This window comes from Suillus fuscotomentosus (assembly GCF_016647785.1).
Source record: "Suillus fuscotomentosus strain FC203 chromosome Unknown F5891scaffold_5, whole genome shotgun sequence".
NCBI lineage: Eukaryota > Fungi > Basidiomycota > Agaricomycetes > Boletales > Suillaceae > Suillus > Suillus fuscotomentosus.
Genome location: NW_024539517.1, coordinates 153,150 through 179,806, shown reverse-complemented (window position 1 = coordinate 179,806; position 26,657 = coordinate 153,150). Strand labels below are relative to the sequence as shown.

The 26,657-nt window shown below is 48.6% G+C and overlaps 7 protein-coding genes across 7 annotated transcripts; 5 read left to right on the top strand and 2 right to left on the bottom strand.

The window, feature by feature from the left end:
- Window positions 1-37: 37 nt before the first annotated feature.
- Window positions 38-2,316, bottom strand: F5891DRAFT_1004124 (Adenosylhomocysteinase). Its single transcript, XM_041360335.1, has 12 exons — window positions 2,234-2,316; window positions 2,132-2,178; window positions 2,043-2,078; window positions 1,937-1,989; window positions 1,818-1,887; window positions 1,731-1,765; window positions 1,502-1,680; window positions 1,214-1,449; window positions 947-1,158; window positions 748-897; window positions 442-690; window positions 38-392 (listed from the first exon to the last, which is right to left on the bottom strand). The coding sequence occupies exons 1-12, from the start codon at window positions 2,250-2,252 to the stop codon at window positions 386-388; spliced, it is 1,293 nt and encodes a 430-aa protein (XP_041231667.1). The 5' UTR covers window positions 2,253-2,316; the 3' UTR covers window positions 38-385.
- Window positions 2,317-2,511: 195 nt separating this feature from the next.
- On the top strand, window positions 2,512-2,995 carry F5891DRAFT_942056 (uncharacterized protein; the record flags this gene model as incomplete). The annotated part of the gene is made up of 4 exons (XM_041374387.1): window positions 2,512-2,581; window positions 2,640-2,721; window positions 2,782-2,868; window positions 2,917-2,995. 4 exons carry the CDS (start codon window positions 2,512-2,514, stop codon window positions 2,993-2,995), a joined length of 318 nt encoding a protein of 105 aa, XP_041231666.1.
- Window positions 2,996-3,888: 893 nt separating this feature from the next.
- On the top strand, window positions 3,889-6,096 carry F5891DRAFT_1004114 (uncharacterized protein). The gene is made up of 3 exons (XM_041360334.1): window positions 3,889-4,123; window positions 4,193-4,739; window positions 4,801-6,096. Exons 2-3 carry the CDS (start codon window positions 4,317-4,319, stop codon window positions 5,845-5,847), a joined length of 1,470 nt encoding a protein of 489 aa, XP_041231665.1. The 5' UTR covers window positions 3,889-4,123; window positions 4,193-4,316; the 3' UTR covers window positions 5,848-6,096.
- Window positions 6,097-6,732: 636 nt separating this feature from the next.
- Window positions 6,733-9,095, top strand: F5891DRAFT_1274585 (uncharacterized protein). Its single transcript, XM_041370182.1, has 11 exons — window positions 6,733-6,823; window positions 6,887-6,986; window positions 7,036-7,148; window positions 7,199-7,339; window positions 7,388-7,603; window positions 7,653-7,786; window positions 7,835-8,250; window positions 8,302-8,561; window positions 8,612-8,661; window positions 8,713-8,818; window positions 8,870-9,095. Exons 1-11 carry the CDS (start codon window positions 6,767-6,769, stop codon window positions 8,885-8,887), a joined length of 1,611 nt encoding a protein of 536 aa, XP_041231664.1. The 5' UTR covers window positions 6,733-6,766; the 3' UTR covers window positions 8,888-9,095.
- A 5,583-nt stretch (window positions 9,096-14,678) lies between these two features.
- Window positions 14,679-17,121, top strand: F5891DRAFT_1004101 (uncharacterized protein). Its single transcript, XM_041360333.1, has 15 exons — window positions 14,679-14,858; window positions 14,910-14,960; window positions 15,013-15,120; window positions 15,169-15,295; window positions 15,343-15,401; window positions 15,449-15,487; window positions 15,538-15,656; window positions 15,709-15,807; window positions 15,859-15,936; window positions 15,982-16,014; window positions 16,066-16,179; window positions 16,229-16,285; window positions 16,340-16,613; window positions 16,662-16,753; window positions 16,807-17,121. Exons 1-15 carry the CDS (start codon window positions 14,729-14,731, stop codon window positions 17,050-17,052), a joined length of 1,626 nt encoding a protein of 541 aa, XP_041231663.1. The 5' UTR covers window positions 14,679-14,728; the 3' UTR covers window positions 17,053-17,121.
- A 2,972-nt stretch (window positions 17,122-20,093) lies between these two features.
- F5891DRAFT_552497 (uncharacterized protein) lies at window positions 20,094-22,906 on the top strand. The gene is made up of 4 exons (XM_041372222.1): window positions 20,094-20,213; window positions 20,266-20,426; window positions 20,480-20,557; window positions 20,608-22,906. The coding sequence occupies exons 3-4, from the start codon at window positions 20,516-20,518 to the stop codon at window positions 22,846-22,848; spliced, it is 2,283 nt and encodes a 760-aa protein (XP_041231662.1). The 5' UTR covers window positions 20,094-20,213; window positions 20,266-20,426; window positions 20,480-20,515; the 3' UTR covers window positions 22,849-22,906.
- A 182-nt stretch (window positions 22,907-23,088) lies between these two features.
- Window positions 23,089-25,053, bottom strand: F5891DRAFT_1182272 (uncharacterized protein; the record flags this gene model as incomplete). The annotated part of the gene is made up of 3 exons (XM_041366137.1): window positions 23,089-23,112; window positions 23,163-24,627; window positions 24,680-25,053. 3 exons carry the CDS (start codon window positions 25,051-25,053, stop codon window positions 23,089-23,091), a joined length of 1,863 nt encoding a protein of 620 aa, XP_041231661.1.
- Between the last annotated feature and the right edge of the window lie 1,604 nt (window positions 25,054-26,657).

The following is a 26,657-nucleotide window of genomic DNA, read 5'->3' as shown; positions in this document are numbered from 1 at the left end:
CGAAATTGGTGCGCAGCATCTGAGTGCAGGCATAATGTTGATAGAAATCCCATGATCTGATACAATCCCTTAAAGCTGACATCTGCGCAAATCAACATCCTCATCTCATCTCGATTGCATAGATAGGCTACACTATAGATAGGGCGCGTTGAGGCCCGCATGGCTTGCACTGTCCCGACTCCACAGCGCACTACAAGAAGCCAAGTCTTTTAAGTATAGGAAATCCCCAACAATGGCCCCGCAAGAAGCCAGCCTTTTTGTCAACCTCGACAAAGAGCGTTGAGACTCTTCCATAATTAACATCCAACCTACAAGGACGTTGAAGGTCCCGTCTCCTCTTATTTAACGAGGGCACGTTGAGGCCGTCATGCAATGATCGATACGTTCAGTACCTATTGAAGGGGTTGGTCAATGTAAGACGACAGAGCGCAGTTGTCTAACCTGTAGTGCGAAGCTTTGTATGGACCTTGGACAGGGATGTCAAGATACTCGGACTGCTCGGTGCTGAGCTCAGTCAACTTGACGTTGAGCTGAGCAAGGTGAGCACGAGCAACCTCCTCGTCCAGCTCCTTGGGCAGCATGTGAACGCCGAGGGGGAATTTCTCTGGGGTGGTCCAGAGAGCAATCTGGGCCAACACCTGGTTCGCGAAGGAACAGGACATGACGAAGGACGGGTGGCCGGTGGCACAACTGGTAATTCATCATAGGTTAATTACGGGATAGAAATTGAACTTAAAATCAACCAACCCCAAGTTTACAAGACGACCCTCAGCGAGGAGGATGATGTGACGACCGGAAGCCATTGTGAAGCGGTCAACCTGAGGCTTTACATTGACAGCCTGCTTGGCGTTGGCCTTCAACCATGCAACATCGATTTCAACATCGAAGTGACCGATGCTATCAAAGAGTGAGTCCTCATCACCGACGTAATGGATACTGTACGCACTTGCAAACAATAGCATCCTCGGGCATAACTGAGAAGTGCTTGCCGGTGATGATATCACGGTTACCAGTGGTGGTAACAAAGACATTTGAACGCGGAGCGGCATCATCCATGGTCGTCACCTCGTAACCAGCCATTGCAGCTTGCAGGGCGTTGATGGGGTCGATTTCCGTAACGAGAACACGGGCGCCGTATGAACGAAGTGATTCAGCACACTACACGATCAACTATCAACGACAGCCGGTGGAAAGCGAAAATATTACTACTCACTCCCTTTCCGACATCACCGTAACCAGCAACAACGGCAACTTTGCCGGCAAGCATGACATCAGTGGCACGCTTGATACCATCAACAAGAGATTCCCGGCATCCATAGTAGTTGTCGAACTTGGACTTCGTGACGGAGTCGTTGACGTTGATGGCTGGGACCTTCAACCTGCCTTCACGGAAAGCCTTGTAAAGGTGGTGGACACCCGTAGTAGTCTCCTCAGAAACACCTTTGATGTCTTTATTCCGGCCAAGTCAGCGGTGCGTTACAACATGGATAACAATACTTACCCTTCAGGTATTGGGGGAATTTTTCGTGGACAAGGGTGGTAAGATCACCACCGTCGTCAAGAATCATGTTCAATGACTTGCCACCAGGGAAGGCAGTAAGACTCTGTTCAATACACCATTGGTACTCCTCCTCAGTCTCTCCCTTCCAGGCGAAGACAGGAACTCCAGTTGCAGCGATACTATAAAGTCACGATTAGAATATTGATATCATAGAGTAAGATATACTCACGCAGCGGCAGCATGGTCCTGGGTCGAGAAGATATTCTACCAACGGAAGTGAGTATCTCGCGATGATAACATAACCATAGGCACCTACGCAAGATGACCAGGTGACTTCAGCGCCGAGAGTAGTCAATGTCTCGATCAAAACGGCGGTTTGAATGGTCCTGCAGACCATAAGGACTTCCGCAACGATTAATCGTTGTTCGAACTTACATGTGCAAGCATCCAGCAACACGAGCGCCAGAAAGAGGCTTAGAGGGTCCGTACTAAAGCAAGGAGATCAACAAAAGGAACTCATCTGCGAGCTCGCACAAAGTACCTTTTCCCTGACGAACATCAATCCTGGCATTTCATTCTAAAAGATATGGGATCGGTCGACGATCGATCGCGAAAAGGCGAAACTCATACCTCAGCAATCTCAATCTCCTTGCGACCGAACGCTGCGAGAGAGACATCTACAGGGAATACTCGTTCGGATCGACAAAGTTGACACAAAAATGATCATCGTACCTGCTACTTTGAAGACCATGTTGAAATATTTCTGAGATGATCGATGATGGGAGAAGGAAAATGAGTGAAACCAGATGAGAAACTGATTGCTGCGACTTTTTATCTCGGAAAGCCACGTGCGCTTATCAAGGAGTTGCCATACAAGGTGTGTGGGAGTTTATCGTGACAAGAGTCCCACCCTCGACTCGTGACCAGCGAGCCGTCGACAGACATACATCTAGTCCCACCCTATCTGACGTCCTTCAATTCTTCTCTCACAGTTTCTGTATTGTATGGACATGGCCTTCCCTGAACAATCCGACGATGTGACAGAGACTCAGAGAAAGAAGTGTCGACTATTGGAAATAGGTATGATAAATGTTCTACAGATACGTTCTTGAATAACTAGCGACATGTGTTCTTCAAGTGCAATATACATGTGAACCAGAAGAGCTTCCTAGTGGAGAAGTTCAGCCTCGATGCTTCCCTATCCCTCGTATCTTTAGGATGTTCGTGTGAATGTTACACCCCAGGAAGTTGACATGATTTTGACATGGCTATATTTCCAGATGTCCTAACCGTCCTGCCGTGGAAATCACGAAACTTATCAAGATCGACCTCAAGACAGGAGAGATTGAAATGCCGGACGAGTCTAGGTTTGTCATCGGACAATGTACCGTGACCATCTATTCAGTCCAATACAGTGCCCTTCTTCCCAAGGGTAAACACTGGCGAGATATACGTCGATACGACACTGAAGCCGTAGCTGGATCGAGTGGTTGATCAACTTCAGGCTCTTAAAAACAGGCAAGACCTAACCCATGGGGTTTTGTACAAGGTCCCACCCCCATGGTCCCCCAAGACCCGCCTTTGCGATTCATTTCTGGCACATGTCGCTGAGTGCCGTGCTTAGTCCTTCGGGACTGCAGCTCTCCGAATGAGTTGTATTTTTGCATTCAGTATCATATGGATCTTAGCCGTGGCTATAATTGATTGACTGGGAGCAGCCGGCCTCTTCTTTGCTTCTATGGATACTTGAGGTCATCAATATTCGCCATGTTTCAGCTTCTGGTGTGTATCCAATTGTCTATCATTGTTTCTGTTCACTTTTGGCTACACTCTGACAAACTGGCTATGATGGTTACAGCATGTAAGCACATGGATATCCCAGTTACTGCGTGCAACATTGGCACTGCCTGTGGTGCTTCTTGTGGCATTGTTGGCAGTAATAATACCCTAGATTTATTTTCCCTTTCCAAGTTCCTATCAATTTATGTTGTTGTTGTGTAAATTGCAGTTGGAGGACAAGCGCGTGCCATTCAATTGTTCCAGACGTCAAATCGATATCCGAAGATCGGCGTCGATTAAGGGTTGCCGTGTCTGATGAGCAATCCCATGATCTGCACGACACAGGCACAGCTGAATATGTTGTATTGTGCCGGTCGTCCAGGAAAGCTTGGCCCTGATGTCCGCACTGTCGAACGTTAAGTACATAAATCCAAGTGACATAGCATTCGCGGGTACGTACTACGTGCGTCCCAGTTGTGTTGACTGGGCTTTCAATTTTTAGGAATCAGGACACTAGTTTCGTACCACTTTCCCAGCGAGCAGTTACGATTGCCACTGACTAATTCCAGTGTCCACGCATATAAATAAGTTGTACTTCAAACTTGGCTACCATCCGCTAGCACAATGCAGGACTCCCGACCTATGGCGGGCAGTGCCACTGCAATTCATCGATGATCGCATGCCGTGACCTCCAGCTAAAGTCCGGCGTTTATAACTGGCGATCAAAAAATGTTTTGATAATAGAGCGCTTAGCCTAGCAATGGTAGTCTTCGGAGGTATGATCAATGCTCCCGTACAGCCCGTCGCAGGTGTTGTGATTGAATCATCGAGACGTGTTATGCTGTGAGTTTGCGGTTGTATCAGACATTGCTTCGCAACTACTAACAATTCCGTCGCGACACTCATCCTAAGGTCTTCAACCATCCCCTTGTTCTGGAGGCTCTGTCCGTTGCTCGACTCGCTGAGGCTCTAGTCATCCAATCTTCTCCTTGCCAGCGAAAGGTCGCGTGATTAACACTGCCTAGGCCTTGTAGATATGTTCCATACATTTAATCCGTTCGAAGGCATCCAGGGTGACCATTCCGTGGATATTAAGTGCGAGGTTATAGAAAATACGTCACCGAACCAACGATCCCCCTCAAACTCTACCCGCACTTTCTCAAATACTCAACGTCGCACTGTGTCGTCCTCACCCGTTGCCCTTCGGCTTTATTCCTCTACTGGTTCTCCCTCTAGACGAACGCACTCTCAATCCTCAAGCCTTCGACAGGCTCATTCAAAGAGGGATTCTCGTAAAGTGTTTGATCGACGCACGACCATGACCCATCCTTTTTCTTCGAGGGGAACGCCTAGTCGGATGCTTTACTCTCAATCGGATTCCCCTGAGCGAAGGTCTGTGGACAATGGGCAACGCGTCATGCAGTCACCGCCTCACACACTGCCAAGCCCTTTTGTCCAGGTGAGTCACCTTTCTCCAGCCTCGCTGTCATGCTCACATAATGTACTTCTTGCTCTTCCAGTCTCATGGAAACATGGATATAGGCCCACAAGCGTCCGGTTCCGGCTTGGCTCCGACATCAAGCCTGTCTGGCGCCGTCGGGGACATGAACATTCCCCCACACTTATGGAATGCTGTAACCAGACCTCCTTACTCAAATACACCGACATCTTGGGTGCCTGGTGCTCACAATATGTCCAATATTCCGCCAAACATGCAATCCAGTATTCATTCCACCGTTCCCTACAATACCACTCCTACCATAGGTCTTGATACACCACACCTTAACCATCCATCTGCCACACCAAGGTCTCCACCATTTGCGCAAACCTATCCAAGTCAAATATCATTTCAACAAGACCGTGCTTCTCAAAACTCTCCCGCCGTTATGCTGGGCCGCCCAGGATCTCGGATGTCATTTGATCGGTCTCGCCGCCCTTCACAGGACGCCATGGAAGAAGAAAACAAACACCTTCGAAAGAAGGTGAAAGACCTTGAGCTACAAAATGAAAAAGGCCGTCAGCGTATCAAGGAGCTTGAAGCAGAATTAGCGGGCCGCAGCATCGCTAACACTTCAATGAGACACCCAGGGCCGTCCACGAGTACAGCTACTTCTGCAGCATCTAGTACTCTGCCCACTCTGGCCGTGCAGGCAGCCTGGAAAGCTCGGACAGAAGCTCGCATACGGCTGTTCTGTTCGTTGAATCGCGCTGGAAATGCGTTATGCTCCTGGCACGATTCGCGTCGAGAGCGTCGAATACACCCACCCCGTATGGCTCCTCCCGGTTATTTAAACTGTGGTTGCACATATGAAGAGGCGCTTTTCGAAGAAAGTTTGTCTCGTCATGGTGTTGGCAGCTACCACCCTGGAGAGGCCGTACGTATGGACCCTGCCCTTCGTAACCCTCTCCTCAACTTACTGCAGGAGCGATATGGATACAGGGATGGTGACTTTGAAAGAAATCCGGTAACGGGGGATTGGGAAGACGGAGAGGGAAGCGCCTTTTGGGAGCAGAAACTGCAATCGGGTGCCTCTAACTCTAGGAAAAGAGGCGACGATCGTCGGTAAGCCTTGGGCATTGTGAATATTTATGTTATGTGCATCTTCCCGCATCGACTTCTCTTTCAGATTGCATACTGTATTCCATATTCTTGCGTCTCACCTTTTAGTCTTGTCTACAATTGCTGGTTTGGCACTGACACTTGTTCTTATATTATCAAACGTTGTACCCATAGACAACTTATAATTATGTATTTACATGGACTCACTATCAAAATTGACGAATAATTCATCAGCCGTAAGTGCTGTTAATTGTTACTAGCAGCTAGCTCGTGCCTAAACTCAGAGTCTGCGAGCCCGTTAGCACTCGACCCGTGACGGTATGGTAGATTAGTATGTCATCAAGAGATCATGCGCGCCTACTAATAGCACTATGGTGTGTTCTGGATCCGGACAGAGGCATACCTGCACGATTCAAGTTATATCTTAAACCAAAAGGTGTGTAAGAGTCTTGGGCTAGTAAGCCTTATGTTGATTCTAAACTTCATGTTAGGATAGGTTAGTTACCAGCAGTTCGGTCCACGTCTTTCATCAATGCGACCCTTCAAAGCTTCATTAAGTTTCAGGGACCTTGAATATAGTAATCGAAACACATCATTCTCAGACCGCCTCTGAGGGAATTTTGAACCTGAATTGAATCTTTGATCAAAGGGCCGCCGACGGTAAAATATTTTCTCGTTTCAATTGTATGGGCGGGCCATCACGGTGCTCGGGAGGTTCCCTATCACTTCCCATCAGATGCAATGCAGTTATTAACACGGTACTTTTGCATCCCAATTTGTCGAAGCGGTGCAGACACGTCCCTTGACCTAAATAGGATGGTTATGTAAAGGCTCAAATTTTCGGATTGCAGTTTCACTGTATCTAAAAATAGCAACCGATTAGTTCACTGATGAAAGATCTCTTCCTCCACTTTCAATCATAAAACATGGCTGAAATACATGATCAGTTCGATACCATCCTTATTCTTGACTTCGGTTCGCAGGTTCGGGATATGTCATATTCTCACCCAAATCGCCTCATGTATTGACCATGAATGCTGGTTTAGTACAGTCACCTCATAACAAGGAGATGCCGCGAGTTGAACGTATACGCAGAGCTGATGCCGTGTACATCGAGGCTAGCAGATCTCAAGTTCAAGCCTAAAGGTTCGCTTATGTGGCGCAGCGGGAAACGCGTTTCTGACACAGATTTCAGGGATCATCCTCTCTGGATCTCCGTACTCTGTATACGACGACGACGCACCTCACGCTGACCCCGGTATTTACACTCTGGGCGTCCCTATCCTTGGTATCTGTTATGGCCTCCAGGTCTAGTCTTCTCAAATATCTCAATGGACACCAACTCACGCGAGATCCAGGAGATCTGCTGGAATTACAAGGGACATGTAGCAAAATGCGATCATCGCGAATACGGGCTTGCAGAGGTTCAGATTAGCAGGTTCAACGAATCTGGGAACTCTGTCGATGCCCTGTTTGAAGGCCTCGGCGATCAGATGCAGGTGCGTTTTTTGTTTTGTTTGTCATAAGCTAAGTTGATCTTTGATAAGGTTTGGATGTCGCACGGCGATCAACTGTCTCTCATACCTCCTGACTTCCATGTCATCGGACGGACGAGCACCGCTCCATACGCCGCCATTGCACATAACTCTAAGCCATTATATGGCATTCAGTTCCATCCAGAGGTAACACATTCCCCTCAAGGCAGGCAACTCATCGGTCGATTTGTGCTGAACATATGCCAATGCCAAGCAAATTGGACAATGGTGAGTCAATTGCTGTGTTGCGTTATTGTCATACTCAATGTGATTGCAGGAGGAATTTATTGGCAAGGAGATCGACCGCATCCGCGAGATATGTGGTCAGAAAGGCCGTGTGATTGGTGCAGTCAGCGGGGGCGTCGACAGCACCGTTGCAGCCAAGTTAATGCACGAGGCAATCGGCGACAGGTGTGCCTCCATGTCATTTTGATAACTTATATCTTACTCGCGTATCAGGTTTCACGCCATCATGGTGGACAACGGCGTGCTTCGTCTAAACGAAGCACAACAAGTCAACGATATGTTGAATAAAGATCTGGGGGTCAACCTGACCGTAGTGGATGCTTCTGAGCTCTTCCTCTCCCGACTTGATGGTGTCGAGGATCCGGAGCAGAAACGCAAGATTATCGGGAATACTTTCATCAACGTCTTTGAGACAGAAGCAGCGAAGATCGAGGAAGCTTCCGAGAAGGAAGAGAATGGAGCAAAGGGCAAGATCGAATGGCTATTGCAAGGAACCCTATACCCAGATGTTATCGAGAGCATCAGCTTTAAGGGCCCTAGTGCGACCATAAAAACCCATCACAATGTCGGTGGGCTCCTCAAGGACATGAAATTGAAGTTAATCGAACCCCTACGCGAGCTCTTCAAAGGTCTGGTTAACGGAATCCTATATTGCCGACTGTACTCACCGTTTTGCGTAGATGAAGTTCGTGCGCTCGGGAGGCTCCTGTCGATACCAGCACCTCTGGTTCAACGTCATCCTTTCCCAGGTCCTGGTCTGGCTATTCGGATTTTGGGTCCTGTCACACGCGAACAAGTGAAAATCCTGCAACAAGCCGATCATATCTACATCGAGGAGATTCGCAAGGCGAACCTCTACAATCAAATCAGCCAGGCTATGGCTATCTTACTTCCTGTGAAGGCGGTTGGCGTGATGGGTGACAAGCGCACGTACGAACAGGTTTGGAGAACAGTATTCTCTCTTGTTCGCTGTCTCAACGTATTTCACAGGTAATTGCTCTGAGAGCGGTGACGTCAGAAGACTTCATGACTGCAGATTGGTGGGCTTTATCTTACTTTTGATCCTGTTCAATATTAACTTGATTTCTCAGGTATGCATTCCCTCCCGAGATTTTGCGTCGGATATCGTCCCGCATCACAAACGAAGTGAGTGGGATCAATCGGGTCACTTATGATATATCTTCCAAGCCTCCTGCTGTAAGTCCTGTCGCTTCGTCTCAGCAGAGTCAGGGTTCATTTCATTTTTAGACTGTGGAGTGGCTATGATTGCCGTGTCAATGCGCAAAACAATACACACAATACATATGTTGGAGTTTATCCAGGAATATAGAAGGTACATACTAGAATCGTAGCGGCTCTTGGCTGTGCCAGTCCCCGACTCCGCATGAAGACACTAAGATAAGACTCGCAAATAATTGTACACGATGTTCATATCATGAGCGCGAATATTACCGTCAAAGACTTTTTGTTGCAACGGATTTGACGACTGGAATAAGCGTGTTGACACGGGCGGTGGTACTGTATATCGCGTAGATTTTCTCTTGAACTCTGGCCAGTAAGATCTTCGAAATATCTCAGAAGTTCACTATCAAGATATGACCCTTACACGTACTTAGCCTTTTCATTTTACATACACGAACACTCCTCCTACCATGCGTCATACACGTTTCCTATTGACTCTCCGTCCCAATCAAACGTATTAATTCCTCCTCTCGTCGAACAATCTCCCTCAGTCTTTTTGAACCAAGACTGAGGTGAGCTATCTTATTGACATCCCTACTCTACTCTTACTAACTACTACTCTACTAGTTCTGTTCTCGCCCTTAGGTATGGTCCATAGTTACCCCTTAGTCTTTTTGAACCAAGACTGAGTTCTGTTCTCGCCCTTAGTTTCTCTAGTCCGAGTCTCTTCACCTTTGATAGGTTATGAGCCCTGGCTCAGACTAGGCATACATTCGTTTCTCGCTTCCACTCGCCTTATCTGAGCCTCTCCGACCTTTTCCGAACTGGAACAAGGTCGCCCTCTATCCCCGCTTGACCTGCGGATCTTATCCATTCCCTTGCCGCCATCGCCGCCATTAACGCCTGTCGTACCAACTCGCTCGTTACCACACCCATTGAATCTTCCCATTCTATTGTCGCCATCGCCGACACATCGTTCGACGCCTGTCATGTCCACCATATCGTCGTCCAACATCCGGATTCCAACATCTTTTCCTCACCCTCCTCTGGACGCCAATGGCTCCAACTACACCTCGTGGGTAACGACCATGGACCTTTGGCTCTCGCTCTTCAACCTTTGGCGCCTCCTTTCAGGAGATGAGAAGGGTCCTCCGCGCCCAACCAGAAGCACCACTGAGACTGAGGCTGACTTCAACAAACGCCTCGCGGCACATGATGCGAGCGCGGACGTCATTTCTTTCCGAGAACGCCAAAGCATAACCAAAGGACTCCTTGGTATGACGGTACACTCAAGTGACCTCATCCACTTCATGGGTGTCACTGATCCAGCCGTCATCTGGAAAGCGCTAGAAGACAAGTATCAGGCGTCTGTTGGCATCCGCTTTACGAGCCTCATGGGCCGTATCTTTGACCTTCCCAAAGCATCTGATAGCGACTCTCTTACCAAGACCATTAAGGAGATCACGGACATCAAGGCCCAATTCAAGGTCATTGAATCCATCGAATGGAAGTGCAACGAATATACCCTTGTCCAAGCGCTACTGCGTGCCCTTCCCGACTTCTATGCGCCGCTTTCCCAGCTCATACAGCCGAACAGAATGGTGTTGCCGAACGTGGACACCAGACCATTGCCACCCGAGCATTAAGTGCCCATCACCAGAGTGGTTTTCCTCGTTCGTTCTGGGGCCACGCCATCCTCAACTCAGTATACATCAAGAACTTCCTCCCGTCGTCAGCTACTGACAACAGAACGCCGTTTGAACTCTTCTATGGTGAACTACCAAATGTCTCGCACCTACGTCCGTTTGGCTGCCTCGCATATGCTCACATCCCAGACGACAATCGCCACAAGTACGACTTTGTTTCGAGACGGTGCTTCCTACTGGGGCACGTCAAAGATGCGGGATATCTTCTATGGGATCCAGCGACACGACAGACGGTGCGCTCTCGAAATGTCCTTTTTGATGAAAAATTCTTCTACGGCACACCCAACTCAGTTCTCTCGCCCCTCGTTGAATTACACAACCAGCGCATTGCAATGCAGCAGCCCACCCTCGCATTGCCACATGATTTGCCGATATCAGAAGACGGCTTCAGAACCACACGACCTGGAGAAGATGATTCCGGTATTACACTACCAGGACCCAGTACCGTTTCAGTGGGAGTACTTCCGACTTCTGCTCCTCTCATCCCCGAACCTCCACAGCCATTCCCGCAGTCGAACGACAATGTTCTCCCTGTCCCTGCTGAAGTTCCGGTAGAAACGGTACCATCTCCTGAGCCACGACGTTCGACACGTCAACGCATTGACGCGCGACCAGCAGTCCCGAAAACTGTTGCCATCCCAACAAAACATGTCCCAGTACAGCGGCGTTGGACTTATGTACCGGTCACTGTTGAGGAGGAGGTTGTTGAAGAAGAAAATCTTAGTATTAGTGCTACCCCCGATGTCACCATTGAGCACTCCGCGAAGCATGTATCCTTGGCGGACAGCAACAAGATTGATGGACGGAAGCTTCCCCCCAAAACGATAGCTGCCGCTCGCTTGTCAATGGATTCGGGTCATTGGGAAAGCGCAATGAATGAAGAGTTAGCTTCGTTGGGAGAAAAAGGAGTGGGTGTCTTAACACCACTCCCATCAGGGAGAAAAGCAGTCGGCTCACGGTGGGTGTACTCGCACAAGTATGACGAAAATGGCCAGATTGCCCGCCACAAGGCCCGCCTTGTTGCGCAGGGTTTCACACAGATCGAAGGACTAGATTACACCGACACCTTTGCTCCTGTTGCAAAATACGACACCGTACGTGCACTACTCTCCATGGTCGCTAAGTTTGATCTTGAACTTGATCAAATGGACGTGAAGACCGCCTTTCTCAATGGCGAGCTTGACGAAGAAATCTACATGCGTCAACCTCCAGGCTTCGAAGACCCTGAGCATCCAGATTGGGTCTGGAAACTCCTCAAGGCCATCTACGGACTCAAGCAAGCCGGTCGTCAATGGAACAAGACACTCGATGATTTCCTGCGAAAAGAAGGTTTTAATTTTGTTCGTAGCGAAGCAGACTATAGTCTGTATGTTTTACGAAAAGATGACAAGACCATCTGGCTCCTTGTTTACGTCGATGACATGTTGCTCGCATCGAACTGTCGGGATTTCCTTAACGGTTTCAAATCGGAGATGAGCAAACGTTTTGAAATGAAGGACCTTGGTGAAGCGCGTCATTTCTTAGGAATGCACATTACACGAGATCGCTCTAAGAAGCACCTTACCGTCAACCAATCCTCCTTTCTCGAACAGATTCTCAGTGAAACTCGGATGTCAGATTGTCGACCAGTATCTACCCCCATGGTTCCAGGGATCTCCTTGACGAAGTCATCTGCACCCCTCACTCAAGCCGAAATCCAACAATTTGCGCACATGCCATACGCGCGTGTCGTTGGGGAACTCAACTTCGCCATGCGCGTTAGTCGTCCCGATATTGCATATGCAGTATCGGCGCTGTCAAAATATCTGAGTAACCCTGGCATAGACCACTACCGCCAGCTTCACCATCTCCTTCGTTACCTTCGTGGATCCACACATCATTCCCTAACGTTTGGTTTGTCCAACCAAGGACTCATCGGTTATTCGGATTCTGACTTCGCGTCTGATAAAGACGACAGTCGCTCAATTGGGGGCTATGTCTACTTTCTTTTCGGTTCCCCCATCAGTTGGCGTTCCCAAAAGCAATCCGTCGTTGCGACTTCGTCTACTGAAGCTGAATACATCTCACTCTCTAACGCGGCCCGCGAACAGATCCATCTCAGCCAGCTGCTATGCGATTTTGGTCTTGACCTCTCGCTGATCACCCCCACCACGTTATATGGTGATAACAATGGAAGTCGCGCACTAACGAAAAACCCTCAATTCCACGACCGGGCCAAGCACATTCGCGTCCGCTATCACTTCGTTCGAGATCTGGTCAGCGACGGCACCATCATCATTCCCTATGTACCCACACATGATATGATTGCCGACATCTTCACGAAATCCCTACCACGAAAACTTTTCCGCAACCATCGACACTCGCTTGCTCTTCGTTCATCGTCAAACGAAGACCCAGTTGAATGAGCACGCCCGCGTCTCTAGCGTTTTGCGTTCGAGTGGGAGTATCAAGATATGACCCTTACACGTACTTAGCCTTTTCATTTTACATACACGAACACTCCTCCTACCATGCGTCATACACGTTTCCTATTGACTCTCCGTCCCAATCAAACGTATTAATTCCTCCTCTCGTCGAACAATCTCCCTCAGTCTTTTTGAACCAAGACTGAGGTGAGCTATCTTATTGACATCCCTACTCTACTCTTACTAACTACTACTCTACTAGTTCTGTTCTCGCCCTTAGGTATGGTCCATAGTTACCCCTTAGTCTTTTTGAACCAAGACTGAGTTCTGTTCTCGCCCTTAGTTTCTCTAGTCCGAGTCTCTTCACCTTTGATATTCACGGTACAAGTTATTCGCTAGTGCAAAACGGGGAACATAATTCTCCCATAAAATAGTAAAACAATTGGCACATCCATTGTAGTCGAGTCAGAAGAATTTTCAATGATTCCTGCGTTATCAAGCATCACACCATCGAGAACGTTATTCTTGAAAGTGAAAGCTCCACGTACGCACACAATCCTTGTGGTGTTCCTCGCAAAACAGAAAGACAACAAACACAGACATTATTCAAGAGGGCTGATAAACTGTGTTCTTGAATTTCCTCGCTGTATTAGAACCATCTCGGTTAGTGATCAAAAAATGCAAGATGATATGGTGGATAGCAGAGGGCATGACATGATAACGAGGATATTGCTCCACATCACTGGGCTCATTGCAAAGAGGACATTGTCCTTCATCGAGGATGCAAGCCAAACAGCAGGCAAACTTTGCAAGAAAAACCCCTGAAAACACATGAGCTGACGAACCATCGAGTAGTAGGCTCATAAGGACAGGCGGAGCCAAGAATTTAATGATCCAAGCTTAAGAGCAGTAAGCCGATATGGGTGTTCATCAATGCATCAACAGAATCACCACGCGGAGAGTAATCTGCAAAGAACTATAATAACTGCATTGCGCTGCGACTTGATGATCGTCAACGTTATACATGCTCATTGTGATGACCTGTGCACTAGTCGTTTCTATCTGGACTCAGATCGGGTCAGCAAGATTCAGCATTAATATTGCGGATATAGGCTTTTCACAAATTTAAAAATCTCCAACTGTACAGCCTACAAATTCGATCGAGTTTCACCCAGATCAGCGCACGAGCCCACAGCCAGCCATTTAGTAGTTTTCCAGTGCGGACAATGCGTGCATGCAGTGTACGCACTATATCTTTCCTCGTGCACAACCTCGGCAGCACCGACTTCTAATTATGGAACTCCGCGAGGCATAAATATGGAAGCAATATTACGTAGTTTATATTTATCTATATTTACTACCGGAATTGCAAAATTTGACCATCTCACCGGCGGCGGAGTGTACATGCCATGGTGCCAGTGACCACACATCCTCAATCTCCGGTGAGCCTGTGATGTGTTTTGTCACTCTCTACCATTGAAATTTTGCAACTCTGGCCCAGCGATAGCATGTACGGAAGTCATCGTCACCAACCTGAGACATGAGCATCAGTACTTGGCACTAGTAGGGGCCCTGTGCTCCCTTTTGTCGAGAGTAGGACGCTCAGGTGACTCCGGGGATAGATTTGGATTAGATGACATGCGCAGATTGATGCAGAATCCAGATAATGCTTTGTTTCTGACTGTTGGTCCGTGCTCACTTGGGCGAACTGCTGACTAAGCCCTCTGAACCGATCGCACGCACTTGGGGCAATCTTGTCCGATTCCTAGTGCAACGTTTATGTTACCCACATAAAATTATATACCAATATCCCGATGGCAAAGGTTTCCAGGCTCATGACATTTACATTCCTCATCAGGTGCTGTATCGCCTGGTCATGGTCGCGTCAATCTCCGGATCCCTCTGCTAAGCATGATACTCAAGGTTTTTCATCTCAGATGCACGGTAGTTTTTGTGTCTCTTGTATTATTGTATATATAACGCTCTATTCACTAGCTGAGCTATCCCATGAAGAGATTGACCTGATTTCCAAACACACTGGCATCGGTGATCGCGATCTTTTGCATTCAATGGGGGACAGGAATCTTATGATTTGCAGGTGCATTCGATGGATATATGCGTAAAAATGATTGCTTTCAAGACGCCGCAAGGCATGCACAAAGTCGTTGCGAGGTATCTCACATGAGCGAGGATGAGCGCATACAAGGTTTCTCGTTCTCATGTGCACGATTTGAGACCTTCCTTATATTTTTAGTCGCTATCAGGCTCACCCTCTGCGAACTTGCTACAGCCCGCCACCATACACCACCTCTCGAGTGTTCTCCATTTAATAACAATGTCGGATCACACATTCCACATCATGCAGTAGGTGATTGTGTCGAGTACGTCACTGTTGACATGCTTTAGGCGAACGCTCATCGATACATAGTGCACTCTCTCGGAGCGCTCAATTTTGGTCTAGCTACTCTGGGTATCTGCGAGAAATCCGTGAGGCTGGGTCATTTCTTGGCTGTTCTGCTAATAGTTGGGATCAGCCCAGCTGTGCTTCGCGTTTCGTCGATGGATGGAAATCGGTGCGTTCCAGCATAGATGGTAGCTGTCGATCTCACGTTTCACCCCTTAGACACTGCAAAGGATATCTATAGAAACATAACGATGGAGAAACTTGCTCTGATTCGATTTTTTCTCGAACAGCAAAGGGAATTCACAGCTGCACACCAGAATTGGGAGCGATCATCTACAGTTAATGAAATTCCCCAATAAGCACGATTGACCAGCTGATTCCTTCTCACAGGACCTGCGCGATCTTATCAGCATGTTGAAATCGACTAGCGGTAATATACGCGACGTCGCAGATGTGACATCTACTTCCATAATTCAAAATGCGCAATCAGTAGGCGACCTTCTGATCTCTCAGATACAGCCATTGAAGAAGCCCTTACAGCTGTTCACAAAGATGGAAACTACCCTGTCACTTATCAACCAGCGCAGTTTCGATGATCATATTCATTCATTGGACAAGGTACTAACCTATCTACGGCTTATCGGTGAAAGCTGACATTCCCAGGTTGATCAGAGGATTGATGACCTGACATTAAGCGTATTGTTCTCATTCTCTGGGCCTTCAAATCGTTCCTGAAGGAATATGCAGCATTCAAAATCCTTGTCGTCGCTACTATCACTCGTCGAATCGCGTTTAACCGCTGAAATTGAAGCAATCGCATCATTGATATCAGAGCAGAGCCTTGAATCTCGGGCAGTCGCGGTGCGGTCGTCTGAATACTTTCCTCAACATTCTTCTAATTGAACCCCAGGATCAAGTTCAGCAAAAATGGTCCGCGCTTGACGCGACTTTCTTTGCTATGCAAAACGTGACTGGTTTTTTGTTTCATTTTGATCGCAGGTTGACATCATCTGCAATCTAGTCCTTTTACGACCTGCAGAGTATGATCACAGGGCTTGCATTCTCTTTGGAGACCTCCCTTTCCCAAGCAATGCATATACAAGAGATCCAGCGAGAGGTTGCAGAGTCTGTTTCACTTCTTGACAACAGGATTTCCCAGCTCACGGAAGTGACTCACCGTGAACTTGAAACAATCAATCAGACGGCCCTTGCCCTCATTGACACCTTTCAGCGCAAGTCAAAACACGAAGCTTGGCTAATTAACCTGCAGTGGCTTCTACGTTTTGTCGAACCCAGTTTGTGTTGCTATTAATTGTGCTCTTTTTTCTGACATATTACGTTAGCGTCGTTGCTCGGCCTCAAGACTTTTCAAGCTGTAACCAGTCTCTTGGTATTCCTCTGGCGTCTTCTGGAAGTGGCACTGTCACTTCTCATGGTAACCCGAGGCTTGACACTGTTGTTTTTATTTTTCTGATGTGACTACCGCAGACTAGTGTCGCAGTTTCCAGCATCAGAAGTCAACTGTCACTCAAGTTCTGTGGTTCAAAACAGGTGCAACCGCAAGAAAGTTCATGGCGTCTCGACTCTCACCTGGAGACAAATGTGTCACCTTTCTCGAATGTTAGGCGTCTGCAACGGAATGACTGTCTGGACCCACGGATCATTCGGCGACTTACTGGACCTCGCATATCTCGCATACCCGATAGGATCTGTCGTCGACCCGACCCTTATTAAACATTGTTACAATTCTCTCTTACCACTTTATGTTTCTGTATTCTCTTTGCGTTAATTCAGAAAGCACAATGGTTTTCCATACATTCCTAAGGCCTTGACAGGAAACCTCCATCAAGGGTGTGAACTTTCGTGGATGCTCGTTGATGTCGCCCAATCAATTCAATTTCATGTTTGTTATGTTAAGCTATTCTTATTTTGCTCGGCAGTAGTCCCAACGAGTCATGCTGGTCGTTCGCGTGATACGCCCGATCGGCGAAGCCGAAGTCTGCCAATGATTCTGATAAGCGCATGAAAAATAAATATAATTATTTATCGTACCCCTCTGCCCCAATAGTATTTGTCATTGATAATCCGGAACGTTAACCGGGTCTATCCTGCTTCCAGCGTCTAACTCCTACCAACTTTCAGCCTTTGTCGTATGTTGTGAGCTGTCATGCTTGCGCACGGTGTCCCTAGGGAGTCCCATATATTTCCACCATCCAGACACCATACTGGCCATATTGGCCCACATGACAACACAATGGACACCTATGCATCCAAACATCAAAGACTTCTACAGTCCTGCGGACAAGAACAGCCCTCAATTACATCAATCATCAATGTCTCTGGTCGTGATAGAGGATCCAAATTATATGTAGCGCCAAAAGGTAACAAGGTATATTTTCTGGCATATTCACTGCATTGTACACCACTCACTAGATTCAGGACTCTTGTGGACAACCTCAGGTCAACCCGTCTAGCTATCGTACAGCTATGGCCTATTCTAAAAATGCTCAACCACACCCTCCTGTGATTCCGCCTCGATTTCAGAAACTGTATGCAGCACCGTGAGTCAGGCTGTTACCCCTCTTCGAAAGTGCCTTTATTTGTGTGCCATAGGACGGGTAAGCCAAATCCAAGCCTTGACTATTCAACTTCTCCCAAGCAGCCATGTATTCCTGTATCTTCCACATGCGGACGAATACCCCTCACCAATTCTTCCATTGTTGACTCGCGATTGTCGTCTCAGCAGAAGTCACAGTCACCTGCACCTGTGAGTCCACATTACACGTGCCTATGAGCCGCAGTTTTTCATGGGCGTTAGATTTTTGATATAAAGGCTGCGCTGTTTGCCGAGGGTATTCACATTGGCATCCAATCGAGTGCTTCACATCCGCAACCTCCCACTGAACCTCATCTCCGCATTGATCAGGTACGATTCAAGTATTCCTTTGTATGAACGAACTAATCAATCCTTATTAAGCATACATCACAAACACTACCAACTCCCACAGAACCAATGTCTCATCATGACACCCAACCCCTAGGAGTCAAACTGGGTAGCCATATGCAAACACTGAATACACCATCCGAACCACCCAAGCGACCCCCAGGTTTGCAGTCGCCTGCTGGTCGAGGTGTCGCATTACCCATGCCGTCAATTAACATCAGCCTTCCTCCACCTTCCAAGGCAAAGGTAGTGGTCAATCTCCTTGGGTTGACCGGACAGTTGATTTAGTCAATGATATTGCAGAAATGGGCTCGTAAAGAACGGTCATCTGGACCTGAGTGCTCGGTTGCAGAACTTGAAGCTGTAACAATCAAACCAGAAACCCCCGAACCTTCAATTTCGTCAAGTAGCGTCAAGCTACCATCCGTTCGGGGGAGATCACGATCGTCGAGCCCGAAACCTTCAATCGGAGGATCGACTGCTCCAACATCATCAAATCTGGCTACGGTGGGCAGTGGTTTATCTCTAGCTCTGACAGTCATATTGATCCGCTCGGCCAGCAGGATATGAAAAGTCCGACAACTTCGAGCAAAGATGAGATGTGTAGGAAATGGTTCTTTCGTGTCTGTGACCGGGGCAGGTGGTGCCCCTATGCCCATACAATAATACCGACCAATCTCACTTGCAAGCTTTGGCTGAATGGGGAGTGCAATCGGCGGCAGTGTCCTTTCGCCCACAAGCATCAGGTAAGTTTGACACCGTCACGATTTGAACGTAATGATGACCCACACTCAGAGTTCCAACGGTCCTGTCAGTAATCAACTACCTGCTCAAAACGACGATCCTCAAGATGTTGTGCAAGTTGCCGATGGTCCCATTAAAGATCAACCTCCTGTTCGAAATGGCAACGTTCGAGACAGCGTGCAAGTTCCCGACCATCTTGTTAAATATACACTGCCTATTCAAACCGGTAACACTCAGGACAGCGTGCAAGTTCTCACTGGTCCTGTTAAAGATCAACTACCTGTTCGATATACGGAAATTCCCGACCATCCCGTTAACGACCAACGAAACGGCAAACCTCGAGAGGGTGGTAAAGTTCCTGAAGGTTCTGTTAAGAGTCAAGCACCTGTTCGAAACGGCGGCGCTCGAGGCACAATAGATCAAGGTATTTTATCTGCTTACCTTAGCATAGCTAGCCCTCATCCCGATACCCCCAGACTCAACTCGACCTCCATCTTCTGACACGTCCAGCAGTGTTCAGTGCTCCATGACACAAGTCCCGCCCTCGGGAACAACATCCCGTGGGTCAGAACGACAGTCTCAGGCGGCTTCGACTAATACCACACCAGAAAACACGGGACACAAGCCATCCAGCAACGTATGTGCATTCCTCCTGTCTCATTTCTGGCGCTCATCCCGTGAAGCCCGATGGTCATCAACCGAAGCAAGTTTGTCGTAACTGGTTGCGCGGTCGCTGCCAGCGTCGAGCATGCCTTTATCTGCACGAACGTCCTAACGATGTGAGTGCTTTGAGTTTGGTAATATGCATCACTCCCTAACATATGGTATCAGAACACATCGGGCACTCAACTATCTGTCCGAAACGGCGATCCTCAAGATGTCGTGCAAGTTGCCGACGGTCCCGTTAAAGATCAGCCTCCTGTTCGAAATGGCAACGTTCGAGACAGCGTGCAAGTTCCTGACCGTCTTGTTAAATATAAACCGCCTGTTCAAACCGGCAACACTCGAGACAGCGTGCAAGTTCCCACTGGTGCCGTTAAAGATCAACTACCTGTTCGAAATAATAACCCTTGTACGGAAGTTCCCGACGGTCCCGTTAACGACCAACGAAACGGTAAAACTGGAAAGGGCGGTAAAGTTCCTGAAGGTTCTGTTAAAAGTCAAGCACCTGTTCGAAACGGCAACACTCGAGGCACAATAGATCAAGGTATTTTATCTGCTCACCTTAGCATAGCTAGCCCTCATCCCGATACCCCCAGACTCAACTCGACCTTCATCTTCTGACACGACCAGCAGTGTTCAGTGCTCCCTGACCCAAGTCCTACCCTCAGGAGCAAACTCCCGTGGGTCAGAACGACATTCTCAGGCGGCTTCGACTATTACGACACCAGAAAACACGGGACACAAGGCATCCAGTAACGTATGTGCATTCCTTTCCGGTTTCATTTCTGGCACTCATCCGGTGGTCGCCAGCCGAAAGTTTGTTATGACTGGTTGCAAGGTCGGTGCATGCGTCACTCTTGCTCTTTCCCGCACAAACGCCCCAATGATGTGAGTTCTATGAGCTTGGTAATATACAACTCTCTAACATATACTACTAGAACGTATCGCAAAAGAATGCTTCATCACCAGTTCGGAATACTTGTGCCGATGGCGCACCAGCGTCTGGCAACTCCCCATCACGACACCTACCGCCCAACCTGCCACCCCCTACCATACGTCGCAATGAGGATCTTGTCATGCCCGTGACAATCGCAGATCATATCACAGTGAAACTTCGTAGTGGTTTCGATGTCCAGGACGTGACTACTGGATTTGAAACACGTTGGGTACACCTTGGAGACGTGTCACCGGACGTCAAGGAATCCCAACTCCGTTCCCTTTTGAAAGCATATCAAGTCGACGAATTATGTATTCCGGATGGAAAGGATGTCAAGCGGTTGACCGTCAAAGTGCAGTTTTCAACCGCAGCGCAAGCTATGGAGGCTTCGGTCGCCCTTCATGGACGCCAAATCCAGGGGAGGAGACTCACTGCGAAGCTGACTTTGAACACTACCGCATGTCGTACCACAGTGCTCAAAGACACCGCTGTCCGTATCACCTGGAGTGCGCCCCAGCGCGTCGGGTACGCAGGGTATGCAACCCTTAATGAGGCCAAGGCTGCGATTGCAGCCGCCACTGGATTGGTGATGAGGGACAACGTTCTCACAGCCGCCTTGTACGAAGGATTACCCGCAGTTGGTGTTTACAACGTCATGTTTTCTCATCTTCCTCCCGATGCAGAGAGAAAGGATTTGGAGCAGTTCGGCAACGCAGAGTCTATCTTACTCGAACGCCCCAATTACGAGTCCCTCGAGAACGCTCGCCATGCAGTACTTCGGATATTGCAGCCATGCGGCAATCTGTCCAATTTCGATCTGGTTCTTCCTATCTGGAACGGTACTGTTCTCGTTTGGGCAACCTTTGAGACCCACGCAGATGCCAGCAATGCCAGGGATCATCTTGATGGCCAACGTCCTCGTGCAATTGGAGGAAAAACTTACATATCCGCTCGGCACGTGCAGTCACTCAACTTCTCATTGCCGTTGAGCAAGTTTAAGATGCTGGAAGAACATATTGCTCGCCTTCGGTGGACGTGGCGGACAAGGTTCAACCATGACGTAGCTCTTGTTGACCGCCTGACATCGCCTGATGGGCCTGTTCATATCAGGATATCGGCCGAAAACGTGAGCAATCTTGGGATTGCCAAAGCAGAATTTGAACAACTTCAAAATGGTGAAGTTGTAACTCTCCAGAGGAAACCCATATGGGACAGATTCTTTTCTGAACCATCCGGCCACTCATTCCTTCGTGAGCTAGAGAGCCGATACACTGGAATTGGATTACGAACTCGGATGGGCAAGATCTTACTTTTGGGCCCAATTGAACAGCGTCAGCTTGCTCGAAAAGATATCATGACGCGGTTCCAAGAATTACAGGCGCGAAAATGGTGGCGCATTCCTCTATCAGGCAGGGTAGTTGGTCCATTTATAGGCACAGACCTTGTGACCCTCCAGAAAACCCTTGGTCCTGAGAACTGCTACGTCCATTACATCTCGAATCAGCGCAATCTGGTCGTTCGAGGTAACGAGCAGGCTTACCGTATCGCCTGTGAAGCGGTGGAAAAGGTACAAAGCCGCTATGCATATAGTTCCACGCCATCCCCCGAATCTGTCTGTCCTGTTTGCTTCACTGAAGCATCGGTCCCAGCCATTCTCACCTGCGGACATATTTGGTGCACGTCTTGCCTCGAGAGTTACCTTGTGTCCGCAGTTGAAAACAAGACATTCCCTCTCACCTGCCTCGGCGCTGACGCCTCGTGTACGGAACGCATCTCTACCGCCCTCGCCAAAAAGATCCTTTCTGGTGATGATTTCGCTGCCCTGTGTGAAGCATCATTTTGGTCATATGTTCACGCGCGGGCGGACGAGTTCCACCACTGCCCAACACCAGACTGCTCTCAGGTATATCGTGCAACTTCTGGCGGCGTCGTTCTCCAATGTCCATCTTGTTTGGTTCGCATCTGTTCTGGTTGCCATACGGAGGCTCATGATGGGCTCACCTGTGACGAGCGGGACAAGGCAGAGGACAAGCTGTACCATGAATGGGCAGCCACTCATGATGTCAAAAACTGCCCTACTTGCAGGACTCCAATAGAACGGAGCGAAGGTTGCAACCATATGACTTGCATCAGATGCCAAACCCACATCTGCTGGGAATGTCTGGCAACGTTCCCGAAGGGAGATGGTATCTATGAACACATGCGAGAAAAGCATGGTGGCATTGGGGTAGAATTTCTGTGATCACCCATTGGTTGATATGTTCTTTTGTCTTGTTTCATCTTATTTTATGCCTCTTCTCAAGGCTTGCGTTGCTTTCCATTTGTCCCACCATCTGTGTACCATGAGTTGTACTTGTATCAATATTCTTTGGAGGGTTCTGTCCTGTCTGTGGCATTTATGATTCTATTTATACAATGTAATAGATCTGTTGTATGCTCTGGTACTCCAATAATCGCTCGGAGTAAATTATCCCTCCCATCCTCAATGATAACTGTAGACAACAAACTAAGTCCCATCAGCCACGTTATCGATGAAGAAAAATGCACAACACTCACGCTATCATACGGCTGCGCTGGAGGCCGTCCATGATATGGTAAACTCGCAGGTAACTCTGGCCTCTCCGCCAAATACGGCACAAAGACACCATACTGATCTCTATATCCTTCCGTCTCGCTGGGATAATGCTGCAACTCCGGAGGATACGCCCTGTTCACTGGTGCATACACGACATACGAATTCGCCGTGAGGTAGTCCCCACGTCGGTTCCAGAACCCCTTGCGTGTGCGTCGCGTATAGTGCGCAGGCTCTGGGGACTGAGGAGGCGGTGCAGACGCAACTGGGTTAGGGCGCTCCATCGGCGGTGGGGGGAGAGGATTCGAGGACCGCGAACTATTGTTGTATGGCGTCAGATGATTCGCTCTTTCGTACGATCGGCTTCTTTCTCTGCGTCGCTCGCGGTCTCTCTCCCGTTCACGTTCAATCTCTCGCGTACGGACACGATTACGCAAAGGTGAGGATTCTGGCGATTCCTCGTCTGAATCTGGAGGTGCAGATAGAGGATGAAAGTAGTCTTCTGAGCTCTCATGGCTAGACGACGGCATGGACTCTGGAATGGTCGATAAATGGGCCTGAGGAATTACAGGCTCTGTCCTACTCCGTGACAATGAATGAGGAGCAACAGATCTTTGTACAGAGTTAATGAGGGGGCTCAGTACACTACTCATATCCTCCGTAAACGTGGACAGCGAACCCATAGAGGACGGTGATGTCGTGGTTGGGAGTGAATGATGCCGCGAAAGGGGTTCCGGAACTGAAAGGCCACGGGAAGCAGTGCTCGCACTCGCTTGAGGAGCTGAAAAGGAGCGTGATAGATGGTCGAGAGTCTCATCGGTATGTCTACGTGCTGGATAGCGTGTAGGGGTCCGCACAGCATTGGATGAAGATGTCGTTTGAAAGTCTGACCTAGTCATAAATGACTCTGGCTCTCTCGTGAACACGGGTGCCTGAAGAGGCTGTTGTACGCGGGTTGCTGATGACGACATGGCTGCTGTTGTAGACGAAGATGAAGATGGCGGTGCTGGAAAAGGGGGTACGTATTGTGGTCCGGTCGATGATGACCGACTTGAATAAATCGAATTTATACGACCGTGGGACGATGGTGGTGGCGGGGTTGCTGAAGAGATGGAATGTTGGCTCAAGCCCCCCTGTGAGCGGGACCCGAGGCTGTCTACGGAACCATGTCTCGAAGACGGATGACTGTAAAAATAGTCTCGCATAGGTGTGCTTGTGCTTGTAGTGTTATGGCTGTCCTGCGAACCTCTTTGTGATGGCCCATAACTGGTCGGGGTCAAATTACTCCGAATACTATCTTGCGAGCTGCGACGATTGTTGAAGTCTCTCGTCGGGGTAGCCCGGTCTGTTCCCTCGGTCGACAACAGACTCGGAGGATTCCATATCCACGGAGTTTGTGGTGCGGTATCGCCTTGTACATCCCTTGTAGATTCTCGATCACGATCTGTTCTACAGTGTCCTTCAAGCTGGATCATCTTTGAAGGCCAAATCACGCACGCACCTTGCAGGGACCATATTCTCCAAACCAAGACCATTTTCGGAGAGCTGTGTCCTCCAATAGCTCGGGCTTGCAGGACGGGGGACGCGCTTGTAAGGATTAAAGTTAGCAGGGACATTTTGAGCCCACCCCATGCCGGGTGCCCAGTGAACACCGGGACCTGCACCATTCATGTTGTAGGCAGGGTTATACTGCCAAAAGCCAGCTTTCCAATGTGGGTGAGTGTTGGCGCCAGGCGGCATGGGTGGCGGACCAGGAAAGTTTGGAGGAAGAGCGACGCCAGCTGGTGGGGGCCAGGTGCCTTGCCAACCCTGTGGGATGGGTTGTTGCTGCATGAGTTGTGGATTGGGGTGCCAGTGTCCTCCTGGTTGAGCCATGACGAGCTTTTGGTAGATAGTATGACAGTAAGTTCAGATTTCAGTTACAAGGACGAAGGAGCGTACTAGATCTATGCACACACTTGTGACGGACACTTGAATTAGAAAGCCAGAAGGGTATCGCAAAGAGGGAGTGATCTTGGCTGGTTTCTACAGCTTGACGTCGACTACGACGAGTAGCAGTAGTAGTCGCCGGCGATACAATGAAGAATGAACTTATAACGCAAATTGTACTGGGTATCACTAATTTTATCCGATGGAACGAGGGCAACACCGCCAGATGTTGGCCAACACGGAGGTCAAACGAGCACTAGCACTGGCGAGCCTGCGGCAGAGACTGTGACGCGGCTGCTTAAGATGCAGGACTCGGAACAAGGTTTCAAATTTACACAGCATACATACAAATTTCATGCCACCCGGATCTGTTTCAAGAAGCCTAACGAGTTATCTACCAGTACTAGCTGTTTTGCATTGGAAGCGCCTACTTATTACAATTACTAGGATATGGCAACATCAAAGGACGATGAGCTCTACATGGAAACTGGAAGCGAATTCACCAACGGAAGCAAATCAGGCTCAATCCGGTCATAGCGGACCGTCCACCGGGATACGATCGATCAACGAGACGAGCAAGGTAAGTCGTTGCGGCGCTCCAAGTTTCTCTTCACTCTACCTCTTCCAATGAACTGATCGGAACAGTTCGCTTATACAACTGGCCTTGTAACCGATCTCGGGGCAACCCAATACCGGCACCACGGCTACAAGACTGTCGACCGTTGACGTCCATCAAAAGCCAGCGCCGACTTCATCGTGCCATCCAGCCCTTGGTGTGGTGCCTCGGAAATTTTTCTAACAAAACAATCAATAGATGTTGTTAATTCCAAGTGGGCTGGAGGTGCACCTACTTACAATCGTGGTGGACCCAGAATAATGGAAGTGTGAGGATTGATGCGACCTTTGTATCCGATGGAAACCGCAGGTGCCCTTCCCGTTCGCGAATGCAGTGGGAAGTAGGGAAGTATTATAAAGGTTAGGAGAAAATAGTGCCACAGCATGTAAATCCTTAGCATCGCTCTCATCTCTGCCTGCACTGACCTGCTGCGATTCCGAAACCTGTCATCGATTTGAGAAGCAGGTGGGATCGAAAGAACTCCTTCTAATCGGCGCTGGACAAGTGTGCAGTATTTGCAATGTGAGATACCAAGACGGCGTCCTCTAATATGACATTCGACCAGCCTTTGTCGAGAGTACGACTGGATAGAGGTGCCAGCATCGTGATGGTCCTTATTCAAGCGCTAATAGTGATCAGTAATCCCGACTTGACGCCGATTCAGACGGCATTTCCCGCTCGCTTGCTCTACTAGACTACGATATTCTCAATGCCGCACTTTGAACGCTCGACTTGTACTCGAGTAACTCGACCTACCTGGGTACGAATTACTGGTCTACGAGATCTCACGGACAAGTAAGCAAATAGTTACTGGCTCCTTTTTTTAGCCAACTTCCAAAGACTTTTCGATGGTCCGAAAACCGATGAGCACGGCTTGATGAGTATTTCGCGGACCGTGGCGCTTAACACCTCATCACCATAGCGTCGACAACGC

Coding starts and splice junctions, on each gene's coding strand:
- F5891DRAFT_1274585 (XM_041370182.1), top strand. CDS start 6,767: ATGGCTGAAATACATGATCAGTTCGATACCATCCTTATTCTTGACTTC. Junction 7,149..7,198: donor GTATCTGTTATGGCCTCCAG/GTCTAGTCTTCT, acceptor CGCGAGATCCAG/GAGATCTGCTGGAATTACAA. Junction 7,604..7,652: donor GCCAAGCAAATTGGACAATG/GTGAGTCAATTG, acceptor ATGTGATTGCAG/GAGGAATTTATTGGCAAGGA.
- F5891DRAFT_1004114 (XM_041360334.1), top strand. CDS start 4,317: ATGTTCCATACATTTAATCCGTTCGAAGGCATCCAGGGTGACCATTCC. Junction 4,740..4,800: donor TGCCAAGCCCTTTTGTCCAG/GTGAGTCACCTT, acceptor TTGCTCTTCCAG/TCTCATGGAAACATGGATAT.
- F5891DRAFT_552497 (XM_041372222.1), top strand. CDS start 20,516: ATGCGTCACTCTTGCTCTTTCCCGCACAAACGCCCCAATGAT. Junction 20,558..20,607: donor CGCACAAACGCCCCAATGAT/GTGAGTTCTATG, acceptor ATATACTACTAG/AACGTATCGCAAAAGAATGC.
- F5891DRAFT_1004124 (XM_041360335.1), bottom strand. Junction 1,990..2,042: donor TGATGTTCGTCAGGGAAAAG/GTACTTTGTGCG, acceptor TCCTTGCTTTAG/TACGGACCCTCTAAGCCTCT. Junction 1,888..1,936: donor GTTGCTGGATGCTTGCACAT/GTAAGTTCGAAC, acceptor TATGGTCTGCAG/GACCATTCAAACCGCCGTTT.
- F5891DRAFT_1004101 (XM_041360333.1), top strand. CDS start 14,729: ATGGCAAAGGTTTCCAGGCTCATGACATTTACATTCCTCATCAGGTGC. Junction 15,808..15,858: donor TAATTCAAAATGCGCAATCA/GTAGGCGACCTT, acceptor AAGCCCTTACAG/CTGTTCACAAAGATGGAAAC. Junction 16,015..16,065: donor TTGATGACCTGACATTAAGC/GTATTGTTCTCA, acceptor AGGAATATGCAG/CATTCAAAATCCTTGTCGTC.